Source organism: Vidua chalybeata, chromosome 25, assembly GCF_026979565.1.
Source record: "Vidua chalybeata isolate OUT-0048 chromosome 25, bVidCha1 merged haplotype, whole genome shotgun sequence".
In the NCBI taxonomy this organism is placed as follows: domain Eukaryota; kingdom Metazoa; phylum Chordata; class Aves; order Passeriformes; family Viduidae; genus Vidua; species Vidua chalybeata.
Genome location: NC_071554.1, coordinates 817801 through 843944, shown reverse-complemented (window position 1 = coordinate 843944; position 26144 = coordinate 817801). Strand labels below are relative to the sequence as shown.

Here is a 26144-nt window from a genome sequence, read left to right as displayed (position 1 = left end):
TAAATATTTTATTTTTCAGAGCTGTATGTTCCTGGTTCCTCTTCATTGCACTCAGACTTCTTTTTCTGCAAGTGCAAAGCACACAATTAGAAATATTTTGAAAGAAAGACAGAAAACAACAGAAACTACATGACATGGAATCACCATTCAGAATCACAGGCCATGTGCCTGCCCAATATTCTCAAGTATTCACATCAGATTTTAGATTAAATGAACAGAATTCATGTATTTTTAAGGTCACGTATGGCTTTGTGAGTTTTCCTACCCCACAGCAAGGAGCAGCAGTGACAAGCCACAGATGATTCAATATGAATTCACCCATTGAATCCCACTGGCTTCACACCTTCCAGCTCTACTGTTACTTACTTGTGACTCCAGAGTTAAGGTACTCAGCATGTTGCTCCTCAAACAAGATTTTAAATAAGTTTCCCCTTGTAGTTAATTAGAGGTAAAATGTCATTAATTCCAGTTCTGCAAGAACTGCTATTTGCTTTGCTCCCATACATGCTGATTTATACACCAGCCTATTTTTTTTAATTCAATGTTAAAAGTATTTCAGCAAATAGCTTTTTAACAAGGTTTAGTTGAATTAACATCTGAGAAGCAGCTGCTTTATTCTCCTTTTCCCATGCTGACAATCACCAACTGCAGCCTGAGTGCAGGAATGGTCATTTCTTGTTTGACCACCTGCTGCACACAAAGGACAGAATTTATTTGCTGCTGAGGGGCTGAAAAGCCTCAGACAATGGTTACATTTTGGCTCTACAAAAGCAAGATGCAGACAGTTTATATAAAATTGAGATTAATCACACGTTTCAGGCAGGAATTCTATAACCCAGCACAGGGTGATGGGCTACCAAGCCCTCACAGCAGTGTAAGGACACAAATTACTTACTTGTCCACCTGCTCCCTTGGTCCCTCCACACACCACTGGGCACCGTGCTGGATGTGCTCATGTTCAACTCCTCAACTGGAAAAACATTCCCAAGTTATTACACCCGCAAGCGATTTTGAAATCTTTTGTACAAACCCACGTCTAGGAATCTATTTTTAACTGCTGCTGTCAAGATATCAAGCCCAGGTGGAGTCAGGGTGCTGAAGCCCACAGTGTGACAGCAGGGACTTTCATCTATCCCACACATTTAATGCATCCATTTGTCCCAACTTCTCAGTGTTCTCCAATTCAAAGGCATTAAGTGACTGAACACCAAGTGTCCAAAAACCTTTATTATTTCATCCATCCAGGACAAAAAAGCCATACTTACTTCCAATGGATGAGCACTCCGGTGTCACTCAGCTTTCATCTTCACCTAAAGGATAACAACTGAAGTTATTAGAGTCATACACAGCAAATTGTGACCATTTCAAAACTAACTTAAAAATAAGGTTTTAACATACATGGACTGATTAGTTATGAGGGGGACCTTATCGATTATTCCAAACTATTACGTGGAAGAGCAAGGGGCAGAAGTAGGCTAGCCTAAACACTCATCAAGAGCTGAAGGAGTATGCAGGCAGTTGCCTGAAGAACTGCACCCTGAGCACAGTACCCCCAGGATCCCCAGTCTGAGCACAGTGAGGTTTGATTGCAGCCAGAGGTATACTATCCCTTATGTGAAGGCATTAATTTCGTCAGCTACTTCAACTCTATGACCCTATTTGTCTCCTGTAGCAATGCCCTCTCTCTTCCCTTTCCTGAGGGAGTGCAGTGGTCCTGGCCTCTTGAAGCTCTCGTGTTCTACAGTCGAACAAGCGCTTCAGAAGCCAAAGGCAGACACTAGAGGTTGGCACTGTCACTGCTTTTATCCTCAGCAAGGTTCTTCCCTCCTCAAGGCCTCCCTTTACTATAGCTGAGGGCAGCCTGCAATGCTGAGAGCTGGGGATGTGGTGCAAGGCTCTGCACAGCTCCAGTTGGGAGGCAGATCCCACCATGGGCACAGAGTGATCTGACCAGGCAGGGACAACTTCAGGCTTTAGTCTCCAACCCACCACCCACCCGGGTTTCCTCACCGCCCTTGGGAGCAGGAGTTATGCACGTTTTGTTTTCTCTGCCATAGCAACAAACACCATGCATAAGGGATACTATATCTTTGTGCATCCTTTGAACACTGCAGATTCCCTGCTAGCCACACTCCTCCCAGCCCTCCCCAGTTAGCTCTTCAGTACTGGTATTCAGAAGCAACATTTATAGAGATGGGGTGTTCACAGACCACTGCGGGATTGCACAGCCAAGTCCTAACGTGTCAATCATTACCTAGCAGCAATGACACAGTTGGGAGAAGGCCAATCCTCCCTTTTTTCCTTTTCCAGGCAGCAACTATTTAACAGCCCCACTAGCTGGTATGGAGAGTGAGAAAAATCTGAAGCTAATTAGCAGATTCCAAAACTTGCTGGTAGTGGAAGAAGCCAAGTGATTCCCCAGAGCAGCATACTTGGATGCATCCTTCCCAACATGCTCAGCCTCATTGAACATAATGGAACAGAACACTGGCCTTCCTGATCATGTCACTGCAGCTGGCAATGATTAACAGAGACATGCAACCCCATTACTGCTCCAGTCCTAAAACTACTCACAGGCCTCAGTGTTTAGCTATGGGGAGAACTGCAAGCAAATCAACACTTTGTATGCTTAATGTTACAATAAAGCCCCATCCACGCTGTGCTGTGCTCTCCTGCCAGCACCAGGCTCTGCTCGGAGGGCCTAGCAGTACGCAGATGTATTCTGACACCACACTTCTGAGCTTCAGGTAAGCTTTTGAGAAAAAGTGTATTTCACACACAGATAAAACCAAGATGAAACACAATGCAAGCACTTGAATGTCATTTCTTGTACCCATTTGTTACAGACTGACTTAGAGCAGACATGACTAAGTTTGCTACCACACCAAGTTTCATTACTGCAGCCAGAGCTGGTCTGAGCCCCATGGTTTCAGTCACAAATTGCTTGCTCCAAGAGTGTCAAAAACCTGCTTAGTTCAAGTACGTAGAATGAGGCAGATGTGCCAGTAACCCCTCCATGACATTCCTGCAGGTCAAGTATCCAGAGCACAATGGAAAAACTTAAGTCAGATCTTGAGCAATGGTTTAAGATCACTAATTCAGTTTTGCTACCTGACAGCACAGTGGCTGCCAGCAGGTTTGCTACTGGATCCCAGTCCCAGGTAAGGATAAGCCATCACAAAATGGATTCAAGTCACAGGTAAAGGTAAACCATCATGAAAAGCCAAACTGACTTTGTGACAAGGTGTCACTGTGTGACCAGCTGGCATGGGTTACACTCACTGTGGTGTAACCAAAGACCTGTTGTCATTAACTTATGGTGCACCTGCTACTTCAAGGGTTCAATGGAACATGGAAAGGTGGCTACAGCGGAGGGCAAGGTTGTCCAGCAGATCCCTGTTCACCAGCAAGAGTCCTGCCTGGAAGGTAACAAAGAAGGGTCCAGAAGTGACAACAATACCAGAAACAAGTATGCAAAGCAGAACTTTGCAGAACAAGGGAAAACACATTACAATACCTGTGAAATAAAATGAGTATCAGACAAGAGCCAGATCATTCACTGGAACAAGAGACCTTGAAATTCAGGTTCAAGAGCTAATGCAAAAGAGCTGGAGATCAGCATGTCTGGATGTCTAGCAATGTAAGCACGTTAATCCTGGAACACTATAGTCAGGAGTTCTAGTAATGAAGAGTTTAGAATTACATCCCAAGACTGATGAAAAATGAAATTGTACATTACACTATCAAGATGACTCTATGAGGCAGAAGTACAGAATCTCATCACTGTCAATTAAAGCAGAGGAATATATCAGGCTTGTCAATCAAAGTTTAAAATAAAGACTACTGCAATGTCCAATAAGCTCTATAAAACTCACAGGGATATTCAATCAAGCACTCATTTATGTCCTCAAAAATATTCTGGATCGGTCTCAGAACTGCTTGTACCAGTAGCTTGAGGTGACTCTCACATAGCACACACCAAGCAAGAGCAGTGGTTACTAACACATTCTCACCAAGCCAAGACTCTACACATGGATGAGCTGCAGATGGGCCACTTCATCACTACAGAAAGTTTAAAGGTGTTCTTTTCCAGGCACTGAGAGCACCTTGTCAAGTACTCAACTGAGTTTAAGATCACATTCCCTCTTCCCCACAGTGCTCGTTTAAGAATATCTTCGTTACATCCGAACTAAGAAAAATCCACCCAAGCCAAGTTGTATGTACAGAGGAATCGGGTCTGGAAATCCTCATCTAAGAACCACAGTAAGTTACTTGTTGTCTCTGAATGAGACAAAAGCTTCAAACCGAAAACCACGCAGCTTTGCTGCAAGCTCAGCATACAGGTATGGAGTGCTGCACTGTAATTCCACAGTCAGAAGTGTGATGTCAGAATACCCACAGTATAAGATTACATAGAAAGTCACCAAGTTATATTATATTGCTTGTTACCTACCTGTACGCAGTCGGCAATGAGAATCTTGGAGCAAGCAGGAATACTACATCCGGGTCCTAATGTCCATTGCCATTTGTGGTACTACGTTCCTCACAGTTATGAACTGCAGAAATGCTGGCTAAGTGCAGTTATGTAGCAGGCCACTAGTTTAAAGTGTAAATTGCAGTCTCAAACTCCAGCAAGAACTTGCTGCCACAGTAAATGGTTGCCAAGGAGAAGCCAAGAATTTGTCTACCACAAAAATACCACAAAATCTCAAAAGCATTTTCAATTTCTCATCAGCTGTATAAATGATTAGTGTAATGTATCTACGCCAGAAGGTAAGATTATTCTGTATTCATTTCTGAGAAAGTGTGAAGACATATGTGTAACGATACCAGTTTCTACTTGCTGCAGTTTTTAGAGCTCCGAGTGTCAAAATGGGCTCAATTTTGATAAAATAAGCTAAATTGCAACAGCCAATGTCCTCCAAGTCCAGTACAAAAATGTTATGTGATCCAGACCATCCAAAACCAGGTCTGACCAGCAAAGCACTTTTCTGAATGATTTTAGAAGATTCAATTATATAAATCAGAGTTTATGAAAGAAGTCCAAAACCTCATAGGAGTAGATCAAAGGAATGTCACTTTCTCGCCTCCCACATTTAGTAACTTTTATCAGATTTTAAAGTTGACATGTTTGCCAGCTTTTAAGACACCATCTTTAAAAGGTCTTGAAAAGAAGTTGGCTAGTTCATCATATGCCTGTTTAGTACATGCAACTCAAAGCAGAACTTGTTTTAGAAATTCTGCTTATGCAGCTACAACAAAGCCAGATTTAACCAAACTTTCAGATCTTTTGAAAACTGCCAAATCTTTCAAATATATTTACTAATCATGGTTTTGCAGCTCAGCTATTTTAATACCTAGCAACAGTAGCTTACGTACAAAACAGGGGTACCCAAAGAAAAGCTCTGTAAGGTACAAAGACAGCAGCATCCTTCACTCTTCCAAGTTACAGAACTATAAAAGAACATACTTTAGGATATGCACCAGCATCTCTTTTAATTAAGAAAGACATGTAATCTGAAAAATAAACTGAAAAAATTAATTTAATGTTCATGTTCAGAATTCCCCACCTTGGACACCTTCACCTTTTGAGGGTGTCCCACGAACACCCTCCAGAAAAGATAATTGTTTAAAACCGCTTCAATAATGCAAATTGCATCGATACTGCTCATTTGTAAGCTATCCAGTACAAGTAACTTCCAAATACTTGGTCTGCAGTTTAGGAACTGCGAATTTAGAAATTCCTCCTCAAGAGTAATTCATTGTTGTAGCATGTTATCAACTCCCAAACTCTTCTGGGTAAACAAAAAGCATTCACCAAACAAGCTGAATCACTTTTTTAGTGAGCTTCATGTTCCACATCAGGGTTACCTGTATCAGCATTTCCCAACTTGCTATTCTGTCATTTAAGGGGTAACAGTACTTCAAGAGGGATCAGACATCTGTACCCTAAAACTCTGCAATCTGACACTTTAGGTTTTAACCACAGGGAAAATTTAGCAGGAAATTTAGAATTAGCCAATGCTCAGCACAAGGAATGCAAGGATATTGGGAAGATTAAAGCTATTCACAGAACTCAGGTGGTTGGGGATCATGTGAAGGTACAGCCAAGCTAAGTTTACCTACTTTGTGCCAAGCAGGTTGATGTATCCTGCATTAACACCGAGGTATTTGACACTGGGAAGTCACGTTCCCAGTTTACCTGGTACATTGTAATAACAAGCAAAGCAACTACCTTACCAATGAGTCCAGAATGCTTTGAAATTCTTCTGGGGCTTAATAAAATGAACAGCAAACTAACGAATTCATCAGATCTTCTACAAAAAGAACCTTAAAGGGAGTTTATTTGCACTGTGTAGTAGTAACTCTTAAAACTCCAGATTCAGATACTACTTTTGAAGCATTATCTCCAAACATCAATAATAAAAAAGCGATAACCATCATGCAAGCAAGCTGATTGCTGTATTTTACATACAGGATTTTAGGATTTGCCCACCAGCTACACAATTTAAGAATAGTTCCTGCAGTCCCCATAATACAAATGATTGTATTCTGAGCTAGGCAAATTAGTCCACTGTTAGCATGAGGACATAAGCAAATTAACCTTAATCACTCGAGTAACACTTCTGGTCTTTTTGCCAAGCAATTTCAGGCAGGTGTACAATATGGAGCAAGGCCAGATCCTGTAATCTCAAGACAGCTTAAGAGCATATAAATATCACATTAACAATCCTTTAGTGAGGAAGTCAGCCAATACAAGGCATTCTATGAATTTATTTTAAAATAACCATTGCTAGTCTTCTGCTTGAAGTCTTTGAAAGATTCCAAGCAGTAACTGCCAGGGTGGTAAGTGCTACCATCCCACCACCCATAGCTAAAATATGGAATTCATTACCGTACTGCTTGCAGTGAAGCTTTAAATAATGTATCTTACAGCATTTGTAAGATTTCCATTTGCTTCCTTGTTGCAGCACAATTACTGCTCAAAAAATCTGCACCTACTGCAAAGTTCGGCTACAATTTAACCCAATCTTTGGCTAGAGAGGCACTGTGGGAAGAGATCTCACTCTTCGCTGCAGTTCCACACCCTGGTCTAGGTCCGACCTCAGCTCAAGCGAGGCTTTCAGGTTACTGCGGCAGGTGTGGTATTTGGCCTCGTTTGTTTAACCAAGACCGGCAAGAAGAGTTACTACATTTAGTTTTCTATTTATTTTAAGCACAGTAAAAAAAAGGTTGGTACACTTTGGGAATTCAGTGGCACAAGGTACACTGCCATCAAGTTAGGGACGTTATACATCAAAAAAACAGCTAAATTTGATTTTGAAACACTGCATTACATAATTAAATTGTACTCGCCCAAACAGACCACTTACAAATATTAGGTCAGTAAGTTTCTAACATCCATAAAAACGTAGCTTTCTTACTAAAATGCAAGAATTAAGAAGTCGGTGTCTAAACAAGACAGACAAAAACAAACTGGAATGAAACTACAGGTCACATCTAAAATCGGGGCTTTTTGTTTGGGGCTTCATATTCTTCTCTCCCTCTACCATATCCTGCTGGTGTTCCAGGCCCCATTCCTCTAGGACCCTGGCCACCCACGGGCCCCGCACCTCCCTGCCCAAAGCGTTCAGGACGCTATTGGAACAGAATTAACAGTTCATTATAAGTAGTTGATGTCCATGTGTGTTAAGTATATATTTTTAGAAGGTTCCGTAGTCAAGGTTCGTCGATACAATCACCATTGAGCCGATCCACAGGTACCGGGAACATAGAAAGGAAAAAAGGGTAATTTAAAAATTAGTTTATTGTAATACATGCCTTGAGGTATGTTCCCACTTGATGCATTCTCATACATCTGTTACAAAGAACAGATCCTCCCTGCAGTGCTAGAAATGTAAGCATTAGTGCAGATGTGAATTAACAACTTTTCCAAATGAGCTCTAGCAAAATTTTCAACCAAGTTAATGCAAATAGCTTGTGAACGTCTCACCTTTAGTGCAGTAAAAGCTCAGATTACATCACTGTCATTTCCAAATAAGCCTAATGAGAGAATGCAGCTCCAGTTGGCTGAAGCAGGAGCTGACATTCATCAAATGTAACAGAATGCCTACTCACCAGGACTGGCATGTGCTGTCTAGAGACCATGTGCTTTTCAAGATGGGGTTAAGACTACGGTCTGCTGACTAAACTGCAGAGGCCTTTGGCAGTACCAAAACTCATTGTGAGCACTACTGCATTGCAAGAAGAAAAAAAAAATGTGAAAAAAGCTACTGACCAGTGCTTTACCTAACCAACGCAACTGCTCGAGCAAAGACTGGCACTTGTTCAAACCCAACGTACTCCGGAGCTGCTGGTGCTGCATCAGATGCAAAACGTGTTCCAAGCACTCAGTGTTTCCAGTTAGAGCTATGCACAGAGGGTTGTGTGCATCCAGGCAGTATCTCCCTTCCCACCCCACCTTCACCACAAGCTCTTGGAAAATTCACAGCTTCACAGCAATTGAAAAGGTTTCACACCAAGGTGTAACAGCTAAGTTACTCTGCAATAAAGCAGAGACCTCAGGTCTATTTACTAGTACCTCTAGTTGCATGTACTTTGTTCAGATACTGTATTACTAGGTGTGATCAGCATTCAGCCTACAGAAGTTACACATTATGAGGTCAAAGAGAGCTTTAAATTTTCATTTCAACCAAGGTTCCCACTACTGAGTCACAGAACAATGGTAGGTGGTTTGTTACAAAAAGTATCTGCAACTGAAAATGCACGCTTCAGAGCTCCTGACTTCTGAAAGTGAGCATCAATCCTTCCAAGAAAGGAGTTTCACAAATATTACTTAGGTTACTTCTGCCTAATTCATGGCAGCTTCAGCTCATCTCCAGTTCTGTTTAAAGGTATCAGCCCAGAAACTGTGACCGCATTGTGTGGCAGAGATCCCCAAGCTAAGAAACTCCAGGCAGTTAATCCACCTCACTGTCACATCTTTTGACCAGATCACATTTCAGGTATTACACAAGTTCAACATGCACCTGTACCATGGTTTTCAGGAGAAAAATGTACATAGTATCCACCACACACTGCCTAACTGCTCACAGGAAGCTCAGGAACTGCTTATGTATCAGTAGGTTATTGAGATACCTTAAGGCCAACAGCACTGTCTACTGAATCAATGATGCTCTGGGAAGTTACCATTCCAAAGATATGTTCCCCAAAAAGATAAAACAGAAGATATCTGACAAACTACTATGGTAGCTCAGCTCATTAAGCCAGAGGCCTAAACCCACCCAAAAATCATTTAGTTCAGCTTGTGCTACAAGTGTACACCCTTTCAGGAGGGTGAAAGCACACTGGTATTGCCACCTAAGCCAACAGATTCCCATCCTGCCCATTAAACACTTCTGTCATCTGCATCCATGGTGCTTCAGTGTAGGAACACCAAACAGGGCCAAGCCCAGTCACACATGTAGTGTGCCAGAAATTAGTCGTTTGGAAACATACCTCGGAACAGGAGATATGCTGTAGTTTTAACAGGCTCTACCTTTGTGTCATGCCCAACAGAGGAAAACAGACCGGGCTATCATTCCTTTGGGAGACAGGAACCACAAATGGCTACAGTCCAGGATAGCTGGAACATGCCTGAAGCTAAAAACCAGCATTTCTGCTCTTCTACAGCAACATCAGCACAGACTAAGGGATATGCTGTTTACCATTGAAAATTTAAGTTAATGTGCTGCTGGAACAGACCTGAGCGCAGATTTTGGACTGAACAGCACACCCAGACCAACAAGCATCCAGCCTACCTAGGCTTGGAAGGGCCAAAACAGTGTCACACATTGGGAAGGAGAACAAAAAATCTCTCTTGTCCATCAATACAGAACATCAGATTACTGAAAAGCTACCACATTAAGTATTTTGATGAAATTTGTCAGATTCTCTAGAATTCATAAAAAAACCTTCCAAGCCTAACAGTGACGCAGAATTTCCAAAGTCCAATGAAGTCAGTTAACTGCAAATATGCTTAAGAGCACATCTGAATCCACTTACAAACAATTTCTGAGTGTGTAAGCTGCCATAAAGGTTATCAACTACTGTAGTGCTACACACTGCCACGTTGTCCTGTGTTAAACACCTGACAAGAGAGTCAGCAGTTATCAGTGACATTTCCACAACCATCCGAACACTGGAGAATTCATTCCCAACCACAACAAGTCCCTTGTGCTAAGCTAAAGCCACCACAGGATACGTTACCATGTCACTTCCCATCATAGAACCACTCATGGCTGCTTGGCCAACTCCTGGATTAGCTTCATAACCTATGCCGCCACCACCTCCCAGAGGTGGAAATTTCTGGGCTGCTGAAGCATAAGGATCTAAGAGAGAGAAATATATAATCATATTCTGACAATTTCTATGTTAGCCACATGAAGTAGTTACTTAAAAGGTTCTTTACCTCCCATGTTCATTGTGGCAGCACCACCCATTCTCATGTCTCGCTCCCTCTGCATAGAAGAAACAACTTTTAACTTGGATCATCAACCACCAAAATCCAAACTTTTCAGGAGACAAAGCACAGGTACAGCCAACTACTGCCACTGCCCATACACAAACACAGTGCAATCGCCAACCCAAAGGAAGCAAAACACAGCAATCTTGAAAATACATCTACAAAATTCCTGAGCATGGTAAAGTAAGCCGAACCCACCACGATGTCACTTACTGGATCCATGTAACCCATTCTACTATAATTCTCTTCCCTCTGTCTTCTCATCTGCTCTTCCATCTCCCGCTGACGGATCATCATCTCCTCCTCCCGCCGGCGACGCTCCTCCTCCTGCCTGGTCATCAAAGCAGATGTTAAACCCCAGGAGTGGAGCACACTGAACACACACCAACATCAACTGCTCCAGCAAGAGAAAGGTACTGAAAGATTACACTTCATAAAAAAAAAAAAAAAAACACACTCTATGATGCTCAAATATTTGAGGAGAAACTTACACAGCGGTTCAATTTCGCAAACACCACCTGAAGCAGCAATGGTGTTTCTTGAAAAATAAAAACTTTCATATGTAAGTAATTGAAAAAAGAAAAAGGTAAATGTAACTTTGAATAAAATCCCATGAAAGCCACACTAACCTCAGCTGAATTTCCTTGCGTTTCTGCATTTCCTGATTGTGGAGTTCTTCCATACGCCTCAGCTCCTCCTGGCGCCTCATGAGGTCTGCAGGAATGAAGCCTGTGAGCAGCTTTTCCACACTATGTCCCATTTTAACTACATGTGAGTTAGATCTGCCTCAGCTGCACTGTGGCAGAGAAGTACATTCCAGTGTCACCCTTCTTACCAATACACCACTAAAATAAATACCAAACAACTACTAAGTTCCTCTTTAATTCTGAAATTCTCAAGTTCATAGTTAGAAGCATGAATTTCCTCACTCAACCACTAAAGAGCTATATATTTAAGCCAGCATTTAAAGCAAAAAAATAGTAGGAATACAGAACCCAGTACCTTGACGAAGGAGGTTTGCCTGATGCTCGTGATAAGCATCTTCCATCTCACTTTCAAGTTTGTCCTTGGCATCTTTCATGTTTTTTGCCACTTGCTCTCTCTGCTGCTTTTCCATTTCATCTAAAGATTTCCACCTTTGAGAATATTCAAATTCAAAACTGCCAGGCTGAGCAAAACGGGGAGGAGTCTCTCTTTCCCTGCAGAAAGGAAGATACTCAAGAGTGGGCAATCATGGAAACTCAAGGTCAATACAAGATCACGAACAAAATAACTGAATTATCAGGGAACATCAAAGGCACCCTGAGAATACCTGACAACCACAGGAGAAAGAACTCGCTGTGATGGAATTGCTGCATCTTACACACTTGGACAACAGCACTGAACACAAATAATTATCACAGCACATGTGAGACTCCTGCACTATCACATCCAAGCAAATCTTCAGAGTGCTACTGCTTGTTTGACTCATTCCTAACTGTCTTTAGACACTTCACTGCTGACAACTGCAGGTGCAAAATCCTCAACAAGTCAGGCCTTTGCCCAAGCAGGCACAATCAAGGTGGAGTTTTCCAGTGCCAAAGCACTCTGTGTCAAAGGCAAATAAAAGCCTTCACTTTCAGGTAAATAGTTCTAAAAGTGCCCGAGGGCCAACAGGTTGTTTTATCATATAAATAAACTCAAATTTAAAACTCAGTAATTTATGGAACAAAACTACCAAGTTCAAAAGCTTTCCAAGCATTACCAATATGAATTATTTAAATGGTTTGGAACACTGTATTAATCCACATTCTTCTCAAAGCTGCCTCTAAACCACTTAGAATTGTTGATCAAAGCAAGGAATTTTGAGCACTTTCTAAGCCAAGCAAGACTGACTGGATCTCCCTCCCTGCACTCCCTTTTGTGATCTGGGAAAACACAAAATTCCTACAAGCAGTTTTAATATACAGATTCTAACACAAAACTGCTGTTTCAGATGATTTCTCTTGACTCTTTCTCTAGACTCTTTGTTCATTTATGCCAGTAGTCAGCTCCTAAGGAAAATCCACATGCAACAAGTTTATAGTAATCATGGAATGAGTTAAAATTTTGTTTCTCATTTCAAACCATGAATGTAAATTTCCAAGTTCCCCATGGGGTCATCAACCAGAGACATGCCTTCAGGGGGATGACAGCTTTTAACAATAGCATGAAACAGTTCAAGTCTGATTTTTTCAAGTTTCTACATACACCAAAACCATGTGTCGAGCTGCTATTTCTTTGTATTACAATGTAGAAAACTGCTTGTGTAACACGTAGTGAATACACTAAACAAATCATTGTTACTTTAAACTATGAACAAACAGAAAAAAAACCCCAAGAACTGGCAATAAAACCAAAAATCTAAAGCCTGGTTTTGAAAAATTTTCCATATTCCTCAGTGCCAGGGACAATACCAATTAAAACATCATTAATAGGCTCTTCATATCAAAAGACAGTGCCTACTTTTGATACATCGGATTCTTCTGAGCAAGCTTTTCTGGAAGACCATCTTCATCATCCAGTTGTTCCAACGGCTCCACAATAACTGGCCTGGGAGTGCTGAACAGAAAATACTCGTTTTACTCCTCTTAAAAGCCCTTATTCTGAAAAACTAGAATCCTACAGTCTTTATTCAACTTAAAACTAAGAGATCCTGGCAGAGTACTTACGTTGTCAACAAAAACACCCCCTCAGTACACCGTTCAAACGCTTTCCTCGCAGCTGGCTTTGATGCAAACTCAACAATGCCTTTTCCTGTTGATCTACCTCGATCATCTACAATCACAACAGCTCTTTCCACCGGACCGAACTGGGAAAAAGCCTCCTCGAGCAACTCGTTGGACACGTAGGGTGAGAGGTTCCGCACGGACAGGGCAGCGGCGTGAGTGGCAAAGCGAACGCGGAGCTGCCGGCCCCTCATGGGGGTATCGTCCAGCTCTGCCTTTGCGATTTCTGCAAGAGCTCTAGATTCCTGGGGGAAGTGCAAAACCCAGTCTTAGAAAACTAAGTTGTACATCACCACATCGAGAGAACGAAACGGATGAACACACAACACGAATGCCTACCAATTTAATGAATCCAAAGCCTTTCCCCTTGTTGATAAAAACCTCTCCTGGCTCCCCATATTTGGCAAATAGTCTTTTAAAGTCTTCATCTGTGATATCGGCAGGCAAATTCCCAACAAACAACCGGCAGCGCTGTGTGTACGTCTTCTCCCCGGGCCGCCTCAGCAGAGAGAGGTTCGCTTTAAACCCCTAAAAGAATCAGACCGGTTGGAGCCATCACTGAGTGCTGCACACAGAACTGCCGGGAGCCCTGAGGGCCCCCGGAGAACCCAAACCGCAACCCCGGGACCGCCCGGGCACTGCGAGAGGATCCAAACCGCAGCTCCGTGGCACCGCGAAGAAACCCAAACCGCAGCCCCGTGGCAGCGCCGGGGGCACCGCGAGGGAACCCGAACCGCAGCCCCGGGACCGCCCCGACACCGGGGACCGCTCGCACCCCGCGGAGGCGCCGCCGCCTCTGCCCCGCTCCTCCCCTCAAGATGGCGGCGCGGGCGCGCGGAGCCGCCGCCATCTTGTGCCTGAGGGAGGTATGGGGGGGCCGTGACTCACCTCGTCCGACAGCTTCTCGCTCCTTTCCCCCGAGCCCTGCTGTGTCCCGAGGCTCTGCTGGCCCTGGTGCTGCTGCCCGCGGCCCCGCGGCTCCCCGCCCGGCCCGCCGCGGTGCCCTGGGCCGCCCTTGTGCGGCCCCTGCTGCGGGCCGCCCGGCCCCTTGGGGCCGCCGCCGGGAGACTGTCCTTGTCCTTTCTTAGGGCCGCCGGCCGGCGTGGGGCTGGGGCTGGGCTTGGATTGCGGCTGTGCACCGGAAGGAGACGAGGAAGGAGCCGAAACCGGCGGCTGCTGCTGAGGCTGCTGCCCCGCGGGAAGCGCAGAGGATGGAGGCGCTCCCGCCTGGCTGCCGGTGGGTCCCGCCGTGGTGGCGGAGGCTGAAGAAGATGAAGAAGGCGGAGCAGAGGTGGACGTGGGCGGCTTCGGCGGTTCGGGCTTCGGGCCTCCTCCCGGCGGACCGCCCGGGCCTTGCGGGCCGCCTGCCATCGGGCCGCGGTTCGGTCCCATGCCCATGCCGGGCGGCGGCGAGCGGAAATCGTGGTTGGGGCCGCCGCGTCCTCCACCGCCGCCACGCCGGTGAAAGCCGCCGCCACCGCCGCCACGGCTACGGAAGCGATCCCGCGACATGGTGTAGCGGAGGGAGGAGGCGGGAGATGAGAAGAGAGCTCCGGCCGCGGCGGCTGCTACTGCTCAGCGCCCGCTGCGCAAAATGGCGGTGGAGCTGGACGGCCTCGCCGCCGCCTTTGTCCGCCCCTAATATAGTATCCCCGCCCCCGGAAGCCCCCCTCCTCCCCACCAGCCAATCACCGGCACCAGCAGCGGTGACTGACAAGCAAAGTCACCAGTAGCGTGTCGCAGTCCCGCTAACTCTTTGATCTCATTGGTCACGAGCCTGCCCTCTGTCCATTGGCGCGTTTGGCCGCCGACGTTGGCACGGGACGGTCCGTTAACCCCCCCGCGTGCTGATTGGGCAGTTTGAGCGGCGGGAGGCGAAGTCACGGCGGGAACGCGGGTCGTGATTGGCTGGCTCGGCTGTCAATCAGGCGGGGGCGCGGCTCGGGCCGGGCTGCGCGGCGCCTCAGGGCGCACTCAACCCTGGCTGCGTCTGGAAAAATGTCAAATAAACGTATTTTCAATTACAGTTCGCTGCTTCCGCGCGGCCGGAGCCTTCGCTTCTGCTTTGAAACGCAATCTGAGATAGAAAATACCGATTTATGCGTTCAAGGGTGGTAGTGGAACCCTGGCGCCAGCATGGGGAGTCACGTTCAGTCTGTTTTGTGTCAAAAGTCGGGCAGGGAAGCACCTAAAAAGAGCCCTGATTTGGAACAGCGATCCGCAGTTACTTTCCAGATGCCCTAGAAAAGCAGGACACAGCTTGGTGCGAACAAAAAGCAATGCCAGCTCCCCAAAATGTCCACGGTGCATTCTGAAGTGAAAAATAAAGCAGCTGTAGCAAGACCGTAGTGGTTACAGTCCTGACATTCCATGTTCCATTACAGAAAACAGGCCAAAAGCACATTCCAGCTCTTTAGCGTCCCTGCTTTCAGCAGTGCCACGCGGGAGAAACAACACGGCACCAGCACGGCGTTTTTATACCTTCCCTTCAGCAATATTTCCGTCCATCCTCCCCTCAAGCTCCCAGGAATGTTTCACATTCAGTTTCAGGTCTGAAATAAAATCAAACGCCGTGTGAAACCCAAGGGAAAGTCCCACGTAATTTTCACAGACCTGGAACTGTGGCAGTGCTGTGGTAAAACATCACCAATCGCATAAATATTTCTGATACCCTGGGGAAGTCAAAGGCCAGTTTCATTCTTCATTGAATCATGGAATCCCAGAATGGTTTGGGTTGGAAGGGACCTTAAAGCTCATCCAGTGCCACCCCCTGCCATGGCAGGGACACCTTCCACCGTCCCAGGCTGCTCCCAGCCCTGTCCGGCCTGGCCTTGACACTTCCAGAAGAATTTCTTCCCAATATCAATCTAGCCGTGCCCTCTGGCAGTGGGAAGCCATTCCCCTTTTCCCTTGAAAATTGTCCCTCTCCATCTTTCATGTCAGCTCCTTCACGTACTGGAAAGAATTAGGTCTTCCCAAAGTCTTTTCTGCCAGCTGAACAATCCCAATTCTCCCAGCCTTTCCTTACAGGAGAGCAACAAAATAAATGTCTCAGTGGCTTTATACATTTTAAATTAAAAAGGAACCACAGATTGATTCTGGCCCCGAATCAGTGTTTTACTGGCTGTGGGACTTGAGCCACTTCCAAGCACTGCAGGATGGAAACTCCAGGTTGTTTTAAAATGGATTCTGGCCATGGCCCTGCTGCCGGCAGTGAGTGTTTCCACCACGAGGTGTCTCAGAGGTTAAATCACTGCAAGAACAAATTTGGGACTGGCTCTTATCACACACAAACAACTGGCATCGTCTTGCTGTCACATCTGGTTCTGTCTCTTCAGGAGACAAATAACAGTGAGTGGGAAAGGCTTGAGTTTGCCTGTGTTGTGTCTTAAGTATAAGTGAACTGTATTTCCAGGAGTTACTAAATTTTATCATTCTTCAAAAGAAATAAAGAGTATAATTCTTCTCCTAATTCTGCAAAAATCTGCACAACAAAGATCAGAACAGAAAAAGGGAGGGGCAGCTCAGATCTCTGCTCTGTGTGACCAGGGACAGGACCCAAGGGAAGGGCTGGAGTTGTGGCAGAGGGGTTGATGGGGTGTCTGGGCAGGAGCAGGAGCTGGACTCGATGATCCCTCTGGGTCTCTTCCAACTCAAGATATTCTGTGATTCTATGACTCTATGAAAAATCTATACAAGAATCTGTAGAATTTATCTGAAGTCTGCAAAGTGGCTTTGAATTTCTCCAGATGTAGTAGAGGCCAGGGTAAGAGTCCATGTTTTGCAGCTGCAATATGAGTGTTTATCCTGGTCTTCAAATCAGAGAAAAACTGATGCCTGAACAGGACTTGAAGTAAAAACAGCCTCTGGTAACAATCACCTGTTTTACAAAACAGGTGATGTAAGTGTTCGTGCTGGGCAGCTGGCTGGTTTCATATAAAAACAGACACTGGGGGAAAAAAAAGCTTGGGATGTTCTGCCCAGTATGCTGCACTGGAAACAAATATATCTGAGACTGGAAATGCTCTGTGACACCTGGGGTAAGAGTTGAAGTCTTTCTCCATCCTTACATTGATCTGTTTCTTGGGATGTTCGGTGCACACGTACATTTGTTCAGTTTAATGGGGCCGTTGAGAGAAGCAAGAAAGGAAGAACTCCAGACCTTTCTCACCCTCAAAATACGAATCTATTTAAAAATAACACTAGTGTTACTACTTCTGAGGATTTTTCATACTGTACAACTGATCTAAAAATTGAATTAAGCCATGGTAAGAAGCAGTCTGTGACTAATGAGGAAAAGGCCTTGGAGGAATATGACAGGGAATCAGGCTGACACGGAGGTGCCCAAAGTTCTGAATGTCTCAGCAGCCACAAGCACAGGATAATCCTCAAGTAATCCCTGTGTGGAGCTCAGCAGGTGATTGATTCAGACACATTTTTTTCCTTAAACTGTTTCCTCCTGTTATAAACATAAACACAAGACTGGAAAGGAGAAATCTGAATTATGTCTGTATTATTAATTGCAGATTGTAGGAGGAAGGAGCAGCGTGTGTCCAAGTTGCTAATTAGGAATAATTACCCCATGAGGTTCTGTAAGTGTCCCAAGTACAAACAAACACGAATCCCACTAACATCCCTTCCTACTGAAGAAGCAATTAAACATTGTGAGGAGATGCCATGTCTGCACTCCCTGGGCATTCCCTGGGGAAATTCTGACCCAGAAGAAAACAGTTTAAGGGCTGTGTGCACAAATTCCAGTATGTCCCAGAACTAGAGGCGCTCAGGAATTTTAAGAATCAGGAAGCAAAGGGAGGAGTGGGAAGGGAGAGCAGAGCAGGGAGGCACCCAGAAGGTGCAGGGTAGAGTCCTTGTCCTGCTGCAAGCTCTCCTGAACCACGTCTGTGGTGCACTGGGATAAACCTGCCTGGAAGAAGAGGGATTCCTGCAGAACATTTCATCATTCTGGGGCTCACCACAGTGTCATGAAGAAGCGTGACCTTTGACAGAATAAAGGAGGAAGGAAAATGCCAATAACATCACCTGGTATCTGAAGGTGAGGCAGATTGCAGGAGTGGCCAAGAGCTGCTGCAGAGGCTCTTCAGCTCACAGCAACTTTCCTTGGCACTCAGTGATGAGGGTTCTCGTCTCCCTCCAGTGCTGTTTTCACGTCTCCTTGAGCACAGATTAAAACTGCTCTCCAAGAGGTTTTTCTTCTATAACATCACAAATATGCCTATAGGCTTAAAAATAGAGAGCTCTGAGATTGGGAAATTCCATGACTTGATGAGATCACACAATCTGGATAAAATGGTCTTCCCCTCCTCTTGCTGCCTGTGTCTCCTCTCTCAGCAGTAGCTGCTCTGCCAGTGGGCAGAGTGATCCTTGGACGAGTTGAGCATGCCAAGACTGTCTTCCAAGAGGCTCCAAGAGCCCTCCATTCCCAGTGATGTTAATTGGAGTTAAGGATGCTCACTGCCTTGCAGGAACACTCAGCACAGTTGTACGACAAAGCTGTCAATCCAGACATGTCCTTGAGCTGTGGAGAGAAATGAGATAGACATAACTAGAATTTATCCCACTGCCCTACAGTTAACAGCATGCATACCATCTATTAAGAGAATTTAATTTTCTGTGGCTCTCTGCTATAAAGAACTTAATTTTGTATTTCTTCGATTAAGAGAATTTAAAACTTTGTCATGTTTTGTCACCTACTGGCCACGGTCCTTTAGATGCAGCCCAGAAACTCAGCTGTGCCCTGGGCTGCATCCAAAGGAGCCGGGCCAGCAGGTTGAGGGAGGGGATTCTCTCAGACTATCTGGGAATACTGCATCCAATTCTGGTGCCCCCAACATAAGGGGAACATGGAGCAAGTCCAGAGGAGAGATGTGAGTTTAATAAAGGGGCTGGAGCACCTTCCTTATGGAGACAGCCTGGGAGAGCTGGGGCTGTTCAGCTGGAGAAGAGAAGGTTGTTTGGAGAACCCACAGCATCTTCCAGGATCTGCAGGGGCCTCCAGGAAAGCTGGAGAGGGACTCTGCATCAGAAACTAGAGTGTCAGGACAAGGAATGGCTTCCCACTGAAGAGGGGAAATTTAGGCTTGGTATATGGAAGAAAATCTCCCTTGTGAGGTGGGCACAGGGTGCCCAGAAGAGTTGTGGCTGCCCTTGGATCTCTAGAAGTGTCCAAAGATGGGTTGGATGGGGCTTGGAGCACCCCGGGATAGTGGAAGGTGTCCCTGCCATGGCAGGGGGTGGAACTGGATGGGTTTTAAGGTCCCTTCCAACCCAAACCAGTCTGGGAGTCTGTGACAAAAAGTATGTGGCAAGAATGGGATGTAACTGTTACAGAGATTCCTGTTCTTCCATCTCACAGAGACAAGCAGGGAAACAGATACATGAGCTCTGCAAAATCCCTGCAGTTCTGAGCTGAGCTCTGGTTAATGTTTGGCTATGCATGGAATGTCAGTGGGGCAGAAGGGAGTAGACTCACAAAGGTGTATTTCATAAGGCTGCCATGACTTTCTCAAAAATCTGAAGACTGGCAGTGTCTTCTCTATAACTATTTTTTTAATACACTGCTATTTCCAAAAGACAAACACAAAATAAACCTTTTTTTCTTTGTAACATAAAAATGGTGGAAATTTTAAAATAAACAGTTTTATTCTGCCTTTGGAAAAAGTGACGTAGTCACAGCACAAATTCAGGATGATACTAAAAAGCAGCAACCAGAGTTTGTGAGTGGGCAGTAATTGCTAATAAAGATTCGAGAGGAGGTCTCCAAACAACACAAATGGCCACAAGAACTCCAGAGGTTATTCATGTCATTCTTCAGTGACTTTCAGAAGACAAAGATAAAATTAATCTTGCTGTAGCAGCAGACACTTGAAGAGACTTCCCAGGGGAATACTGCTCTGATGACCTGACACCTATCCCAGACCTTGAGCACAATCAGATTTTGCAAAAGTCTAACAATTTTTGAAAATTACTTTTGGCATCTTATTATAGCAAATAATAAGATCTAAACATGACAGTATCACGATGGCTAGCAGAGCCTGCAAGCAATCTGAAATGTCTTGTGCAGGTTTTACTGATCTCACCCCGTTTTACTCTGGGGGCTCACAGGGTGAGCTTGGTGCCAGCATGAACTCTCCCACTGCCAAAGGACCACGGGGCTGTCACAGAGAGGAGGTTTACTTGGAGTTTGGATTTTCTGCAGGGAGACAAGAGCAGATAGAAAAACAAAAGGAAAGACCCATAAGCAAAGAGAAAACTCACATTTCCTTTCTTCTGCTTCAACAAAATAATCTACCGTGAACTTGCTACAAAACTTCTGTTACTATAAATTGGATTTCCTATAGAAAAACTTTCCAATAAGTCTGTCCTGGTAGCACAAGAAAGGCATGAATATAGCTGGAAAATAGATAATGACTGTATAAGAAAACCAAGTGCAACAAAGAGAAATTTTTGCTTGCTCTTATGGCACCCTCCAGCCACCAGTATGATGTGGATGAGATGCACCCGTGTCCCAAGAGGGCATCGAGCTGGTGGTCTGCAGATAAATAAGAAACTCAGTTCTCCATCTGGATTTTGTGCTTCTGCCGTAGAATTTTTTTCCCAACAGATCACCCAGTGCAAAAAATAAGCTTCAAAATGGTACACTGACAATTTTTAAGGCTCCAGAATAAGAAAGATACAGAGTCCCTGACGCAGAGCAGCATCAGCTGTTTGTAACACAGAATTAGCTATAAAAGTCTGCATCCCACATCTGCACGCTGGTCACTGTCTGTTTAAATATTTCATGATGTTTGCAATTAAGTTCTTTCCTCCCTGTTGACTCTGTGACTTTAGAAATCCAAAGTACTTATCTTGACCCATGTTCTGGGCTTATTTTCACATTTGCACACCAACAATGAAGCAAAACAATTTATTTTTTATTTATAACCGGATTCACTTTGGGAAGCTGAGAGCTGCCATATTTGGTGTGCAAAAACTGCTGTCTGGCATGTTTGGAAACAAAAGCCTGTGTTATTGAGACTTAAAAAGAGGATGCAAAATAGATTTATAATTATTGTAATTAGAATAAAAGCATGATTGCACTGAACTTAAATCCTGGTCCAAATTTCATACCCATGCACAAACCATCCAAACAGAAATTAACTTCATAATTAATATTGGATCATTCCTATTACAAAAAAGGCACTATTAATTATTGATGATGCTTGTGCTTTTCCCGAGCTGTTTCCATCTTTTCCCCTCCAGTTCACGGAGTGCTGGGGGTAATGCAGCATGTACAAATAAATCACTCAGAGGTGTGTATGTTACTCCACACTCCTGCACGCAGGAGGACCTGCTCCTGGATGTTCTTATCAAGCAGAATACAGAGGGGCATTTGTTTGTACGAGCAGAGCTAGAATATTCTCTTTAGAGTTCAGCTTCCTCCTTTCATCCCACCCACCACCAGACACTTCCTGACATTTCTCCTGCAGGCAGAGCAAGGCAACTGCCTTTTTTTTTTTTTTTTTTTTTTTTTTTTTTCTTTTTTTTTTTCTTTTTCAGCGGCTGCTCCTTCAGTTATCTGTGGGTGGTGGGGGAAGGGGATGTTACCAGCAAACACAGCCAGAGCAAGTCTGGGAATGAGGGGGAGTTTCAGGATGGAAATAGGCCCCTGCCAGCCCTCCTGCGTCTGTGTCTCTATGACTAAGCGTTTGCTTTTTAAAACTTGGCTTTTCTCTTTCCTTGATCCTTGTTGTTTCCAAGCCTCCTGTTCCCCTTTGTCCTGGCAGCTCCTGACATCACCAGCGCCAGGGAAACGCAAATCCCACCCAGCATGTGGAGGGACAAACCAGAGCAGCCCCTGAGCTGGGACACAAACCCACGTCCCCACAGTCCCTGGGTCTCCCCTGTCTGCTCAGGGCTCAAGAGGAGACACCACTGCAATTGTTTTTCCCCTGAAATATTCCCTGTGTTTTCTTACAGCATTACAACTCTGCTTCAGAGGAGTCTGCAGTACGAGAGCACCTAAAATTAAGAGGTGTCCACAGTTTTGTCCATCTCTGGGACAGAAAAGGTCACTGGCTGCTCATCTCCACATCCCTTTTCAGTCCATGACAACAACAAGGACATGGAAGTGCCCAAAGCACCACATGGTTTAGTGGTGAATGTCGTGGTGGTGCTGTGCTGGTGGTTGGATTTGGTGATCTTAGGGGTCTTTTCCAACATTACCAATTTCATGATTCTTTGTGGGTACAACATCTGCAACAGCCATGTTTTCCTCCACTCATCTCCCAAAGCTGTCCTATTTGGATGCTCACTGGAAAGGAAACAAGATTATTTGTTGTTATTAATTCATGTTTGGCCTGAAACACACAGCAGGGCTGTTCCACCTGCAGCTGGAATTCTCTGCAGAGAGCCTGTGCTGGAGCAGAGGCAGGAGTGCCCAGCCCCAACCCACGGGGCTTGCAGGGTTGCAGGAGTGCCCAGCCTCAACCCACGGGGCTGCCAGGGCTGCAGGAGTGCCCAGCCCCAACCCATGGGGCTGGCAGGGTTGCAGGAGTGCTCAGCCCCAACCCACGGGGCTGCCAGGGCTGCAGGAGTGCCCAGCCCCAACCCACGGGGCTTGCAGGGTTGCAGGAGTGCCCAGCCCCAACCCACGGGGCTGGCAGGGTTGCAGGAGTGCTCAGCCCCAACCCACGGGGCTGCCAGGGTTGCAGGAGTGCCCAGCCCCACTCTGTACGGCTGGCAGGTTTTCTGGGTGATCTATATTCAGCTGTGTATGCCCCTGGGGATGTGCAAAGATCATTCATCCAGTTCACTGAACTGCAGCCTGCATGTGGAGGGGGTTTTGTGGTTCCTGTTCAAATGTCATTGGTTTAAAGAGGAATAGTCTCATGCAGGATTGTGCAGTAGATTGGAATATGGGCACTCCAGAGGTGAATTAAAAAGCAATCCAAAAACAATAGTGTGGAACAATCTTATCTTTTCCCTGCCTTATCCAGGCATTCATCTTGGTCTGTTCTGCCAGAGTCATCACCACATTTTCTACGTATTCTGCAGTGTCTTTTTTAGCCACATTCGTGCACAGACAGCTCCTGTAGAATCACAGAATTGTGGAATGGTTTGGGTTGGAAGGGACCTTAAAGATCATCTTCTTCTAAACCCTGCCATGGACAGGGACAACTTCCACTAGCCCACGTGGCTCCAAGCTCCATCCAACCTGGCCTTGGACACTTCCAGGGATCCAGGGGCAGCCACAGCTTCTGTGGGCAACCTGTGCCAGAGCCTCCTGTGAACACACAGGGCTCCCTGTTCCTTTACAGGGAACAATTCCTTCCAAATCTCCCACCTTAGCCTGGCCTCTGGCAGTGGAGAGCCATTTCCCTTTGTCCTGTCACTCCAGGCCTTGGAAACAGCCTCTCTCCATCGTTCCTGTTGTCCCCTTCAGGCACTGGAAGGCCACAGTCAGGTCTTCCCAAAGCTGGGCCAACAACACCCAAGAGTCAAGAGTCTGAAGAAGCTGAAGAATGTCCTGCTCTGGTTCCAACACCCTGCAGGGAACAGGTTTGGACATCTCAGCCCACACCAGGGTTGGTCTGGCTTTAAATGGTGGCTCTCACTGTCACCCCCTCGCCTGTCCATTGTGGCATCACCCTCAGCAAACCTGCAGCAGGCAGAGTTCCACAGCACACGGCTGATTTATCACCTGTTGTAGTGACAGGATCTGTTTCTCACAGAATTCTTTGTACAGTCGTCTGAAAGCATTTTCTGTTGGATGTTGAAAGTTCAGGTTTTTCCATCACTCCCTATTTGACTTAGGAGAATCAGGCAATGGCACAAAGATGTCTGTTCCCATTAAAATGCTTGAACAAGTTCATTTTATACCACACTATGGAAATCTACAATGTAGCCCCACGTTTTGTCCAGTATTTGAGGTTATCCTGAGTGGCTGAGCATTTGGCACTGGGATGACATGAAAAAAGAGGTTTCTGTCGCCCTGTTCTTTTGAGAGTTTTAAAGTTCTTCTAAAAGTTTTCTATGCCTTCTGATGTTTACATATTTCTACTGAATTTTCTCACACCGTTCATGTAAATAATGATTGTTTTGCATTCTTCTTTGTGGGTGGAGAGAATTGATGGACTGTTGGTTTGACCAGTGTGGTTGGAGAGGTGGCAATTTCACCCTCCAAGCCACTGTCACTTCTGCTATTCCATATGTAGTGGAGTCAGAAAATAAAATCTCTCTTTTGGTTCTTTTCTTCCCTCTTTTGCATCAGGTGTCCGTGTGTGAGTTATTTCGTGTCATTGTGTGACACAAATCCACCACAATTTCTAAACTTCAGCCTGAAAACATGAAGGCAGCCTCTGCAAAGCCTCAGAAACCAGAGGGCAAAATGAAAAAGCAAGTTTATTTTCCTAAATATCTTAATTCCTAAACCAAACTCAAACTTTTAAGGCCTTCCTCAAACTTGAATTCCTCGGCATTTTAGTTAATAAATATTTATTCTTTATTATATTTATTATGTAGCAAATTTATTTCTCTATTTTCTGTCTTCCTAGAAAATCCCTTTGAGAAATCTGTGCATTTTCAGCTGGTCCACACACGTACATCCCATGCTTTTGGGACACCTGTGTGTTCACAGTGGACTTTTGTGCAAAACACCTGGGGAACCCTGATGTGCAGCCCTATACTGAGACAGTATTAGAATTTCTAACTCTTAAAAAATTAAACATACATCCATATTAAATTTTATTGTTATAGTATTTTGTCCCCATTTAAAAAATATTAAAATATTCATTCTTTTCTTTGTAGCTATCTAAAGATGAGATTATTTTTTAATAAAATTTCACATCAGGCTCACAGTTCACATATAACATCTTTTGCCATTAAATTTTTTGAGAAATGTCACAAAACAACTCATCAACTATAATTATTTTAGACTTCAAGATAAGGATTATTTTAATTTAGACTTGAGGATGAGGATTATTGCATAAGTGAAAAGCGTTAATTATTAAATTATCACATTAATTATCTTTCTGTCCTTGGAATGCTATGATTTCTAAGAAAGACCTGACAGATTTCCTAAATGAATCCCAATATTCTGCATCCAGCATTTCAGGCCAGCTGAAGGACAGTGTTTATATAAGGATCACTTCAGTCACCATTGAAATGCAGCTGCAGCTCAGCACCAGCCTGTAATTGTGCAAATCAGATAAACTGGGAAGTGGAGATTTCCTTTAAGACCAAGTTTTAATTAGCAGATATATTATTTAATTATTAAAGAGACAAGAACCCACTGTCCTTATCAACTTCTGGGTGCTGGCAATGTCCGACACTGCTCACAATAAAAACCCGTCAATAATCTGTAACTCACATATGGTTTCAAAGGTTTTTCTTAATGGGCCATCAGTGTTCATTGGCTACATGTTACATAGTTCTCTTTTAATTACTCTTCTACTGGGTAATGATTCTCTTGCTATTCATGCTAATTAGTGCCACGCTCAGTGTTTCTCTTCCTTTGTGTCGGTGGTTTCTGGGGTCAGTGGTGCATGAGCTGGCAGTTGCGATGTCCCCCTGCCAGAACCAGCCTCCAGGCAGCTGCAGGTGATTCAGCACAATTGCCGGGTGGGGTTTATTAGCTGGTTCCTCCTCCGGCAGCTCTGCCAGGTGTCTTTGTGGCCCATCAGTCGTGCATTCCCCGTGCCCACCATCACCGGCACGTCCTTCTCCCCAGGCTTTGTTAAACTCGCTCCAGGGCTGAGACCACGAAGCGTGTCCAGGCCTAAACCTTAACAAGGCAACTCTACCAACAATAACTTGTTTCTCTAGCACCTGGACATCACTTAGATCTTGTGAGCTGCTATTTGTTCCACGGATTAAACCTCCTTTCTTGCTGACTA

General features: G+C 44.9%; 1 protein-coding gene and 2 long non-coding RNA genes across 5 annotated transcripts; all 3 read right to left on the bottom strand.

Annotated features, from left to right (window-relative positions):
• Positions 1 to 895: 895 nt before the first annotated feature.
• SFPQ (splicing factor proline and glutamine rich) lies at positions 896 to 14912 on the bottom strand. Of its 3 annotated transcripts, XR_008434888.1 has the most exons (12): positions 14140 to 14912; positions 13591 to 13779; positions 13195 to 13496; positions 12989 to 13084; positions 11507 to 11703; positions 11134 to 11218; positions 10718 to 10835; positions 10451 to 10499; positions 10249 to 10370; positions 4454 to 7638; positions 1266 to 1310; positions 896 to 970 (listed from the first exon to the last, which is right to left on the bottom strand). XR_008434888.1 is itself a non-coding variant. In XM_053964886.1 (11 exons), exons 1-10 carry the CDS (start codon positions 14761 to 14763, stop codon positions 1290 to 1292), a joined length of 1803 nt encoding a protein of 600 aa, XP_053820861.1. In that variant the 5' UTR covers positions 14764 to 14911; the 3' UTR covers positions 896 to 970; positions 1266 to 1289. The 3 variants fall into 3 exon arrangements, 2 of the variants coding, with proteins under 2 accessions (XP_053820861.1, XP_053820862.1); XM_053964886.1 differs by lacking the exon at positions 4454 to 7638 and having other exon boundaries at positions 14140 to 14911; XM_053964887.1 differs by lacking the exons at positions 4454 to 7638; positions 10249 to 10370; positions 10451 to 10499.
• A 5380-nt stretch (positions 14913 to 20292) lies between these two features.
• Positions 20293 to 22557, bottom strand: LOC128799989 (uncharacterized). Its single transcript, XR_008434890.1, has 2 exons — positions 22226 to 22557; positions 20293 to 20461 (listed from the first exon to the last, which is right to left on the bottom strand). It is a non-coding gene; the product is annotated as an uncharacterized LOC128799989 (long non-coding RNA).
• A 650-nt stretch (positions 22558 to 23207) lies between these two features.
• Positions 23208 to 23870, bottom strand: LOC128799988 (uncharacterized). The gene is made up of 2 exons (XR_008434889.1): positions 23594 to 23870; positions 23208 to 23339 (listed from the first exon to the last, which is right to left on the bottom strand). It is a non-coding gene; the product is annotated as an uncharacterized LOC128799988 (long non-coding RNA).
• Between the last annotated feature and the right edge of the window lie 2274 nt (positions 23871 to 26144).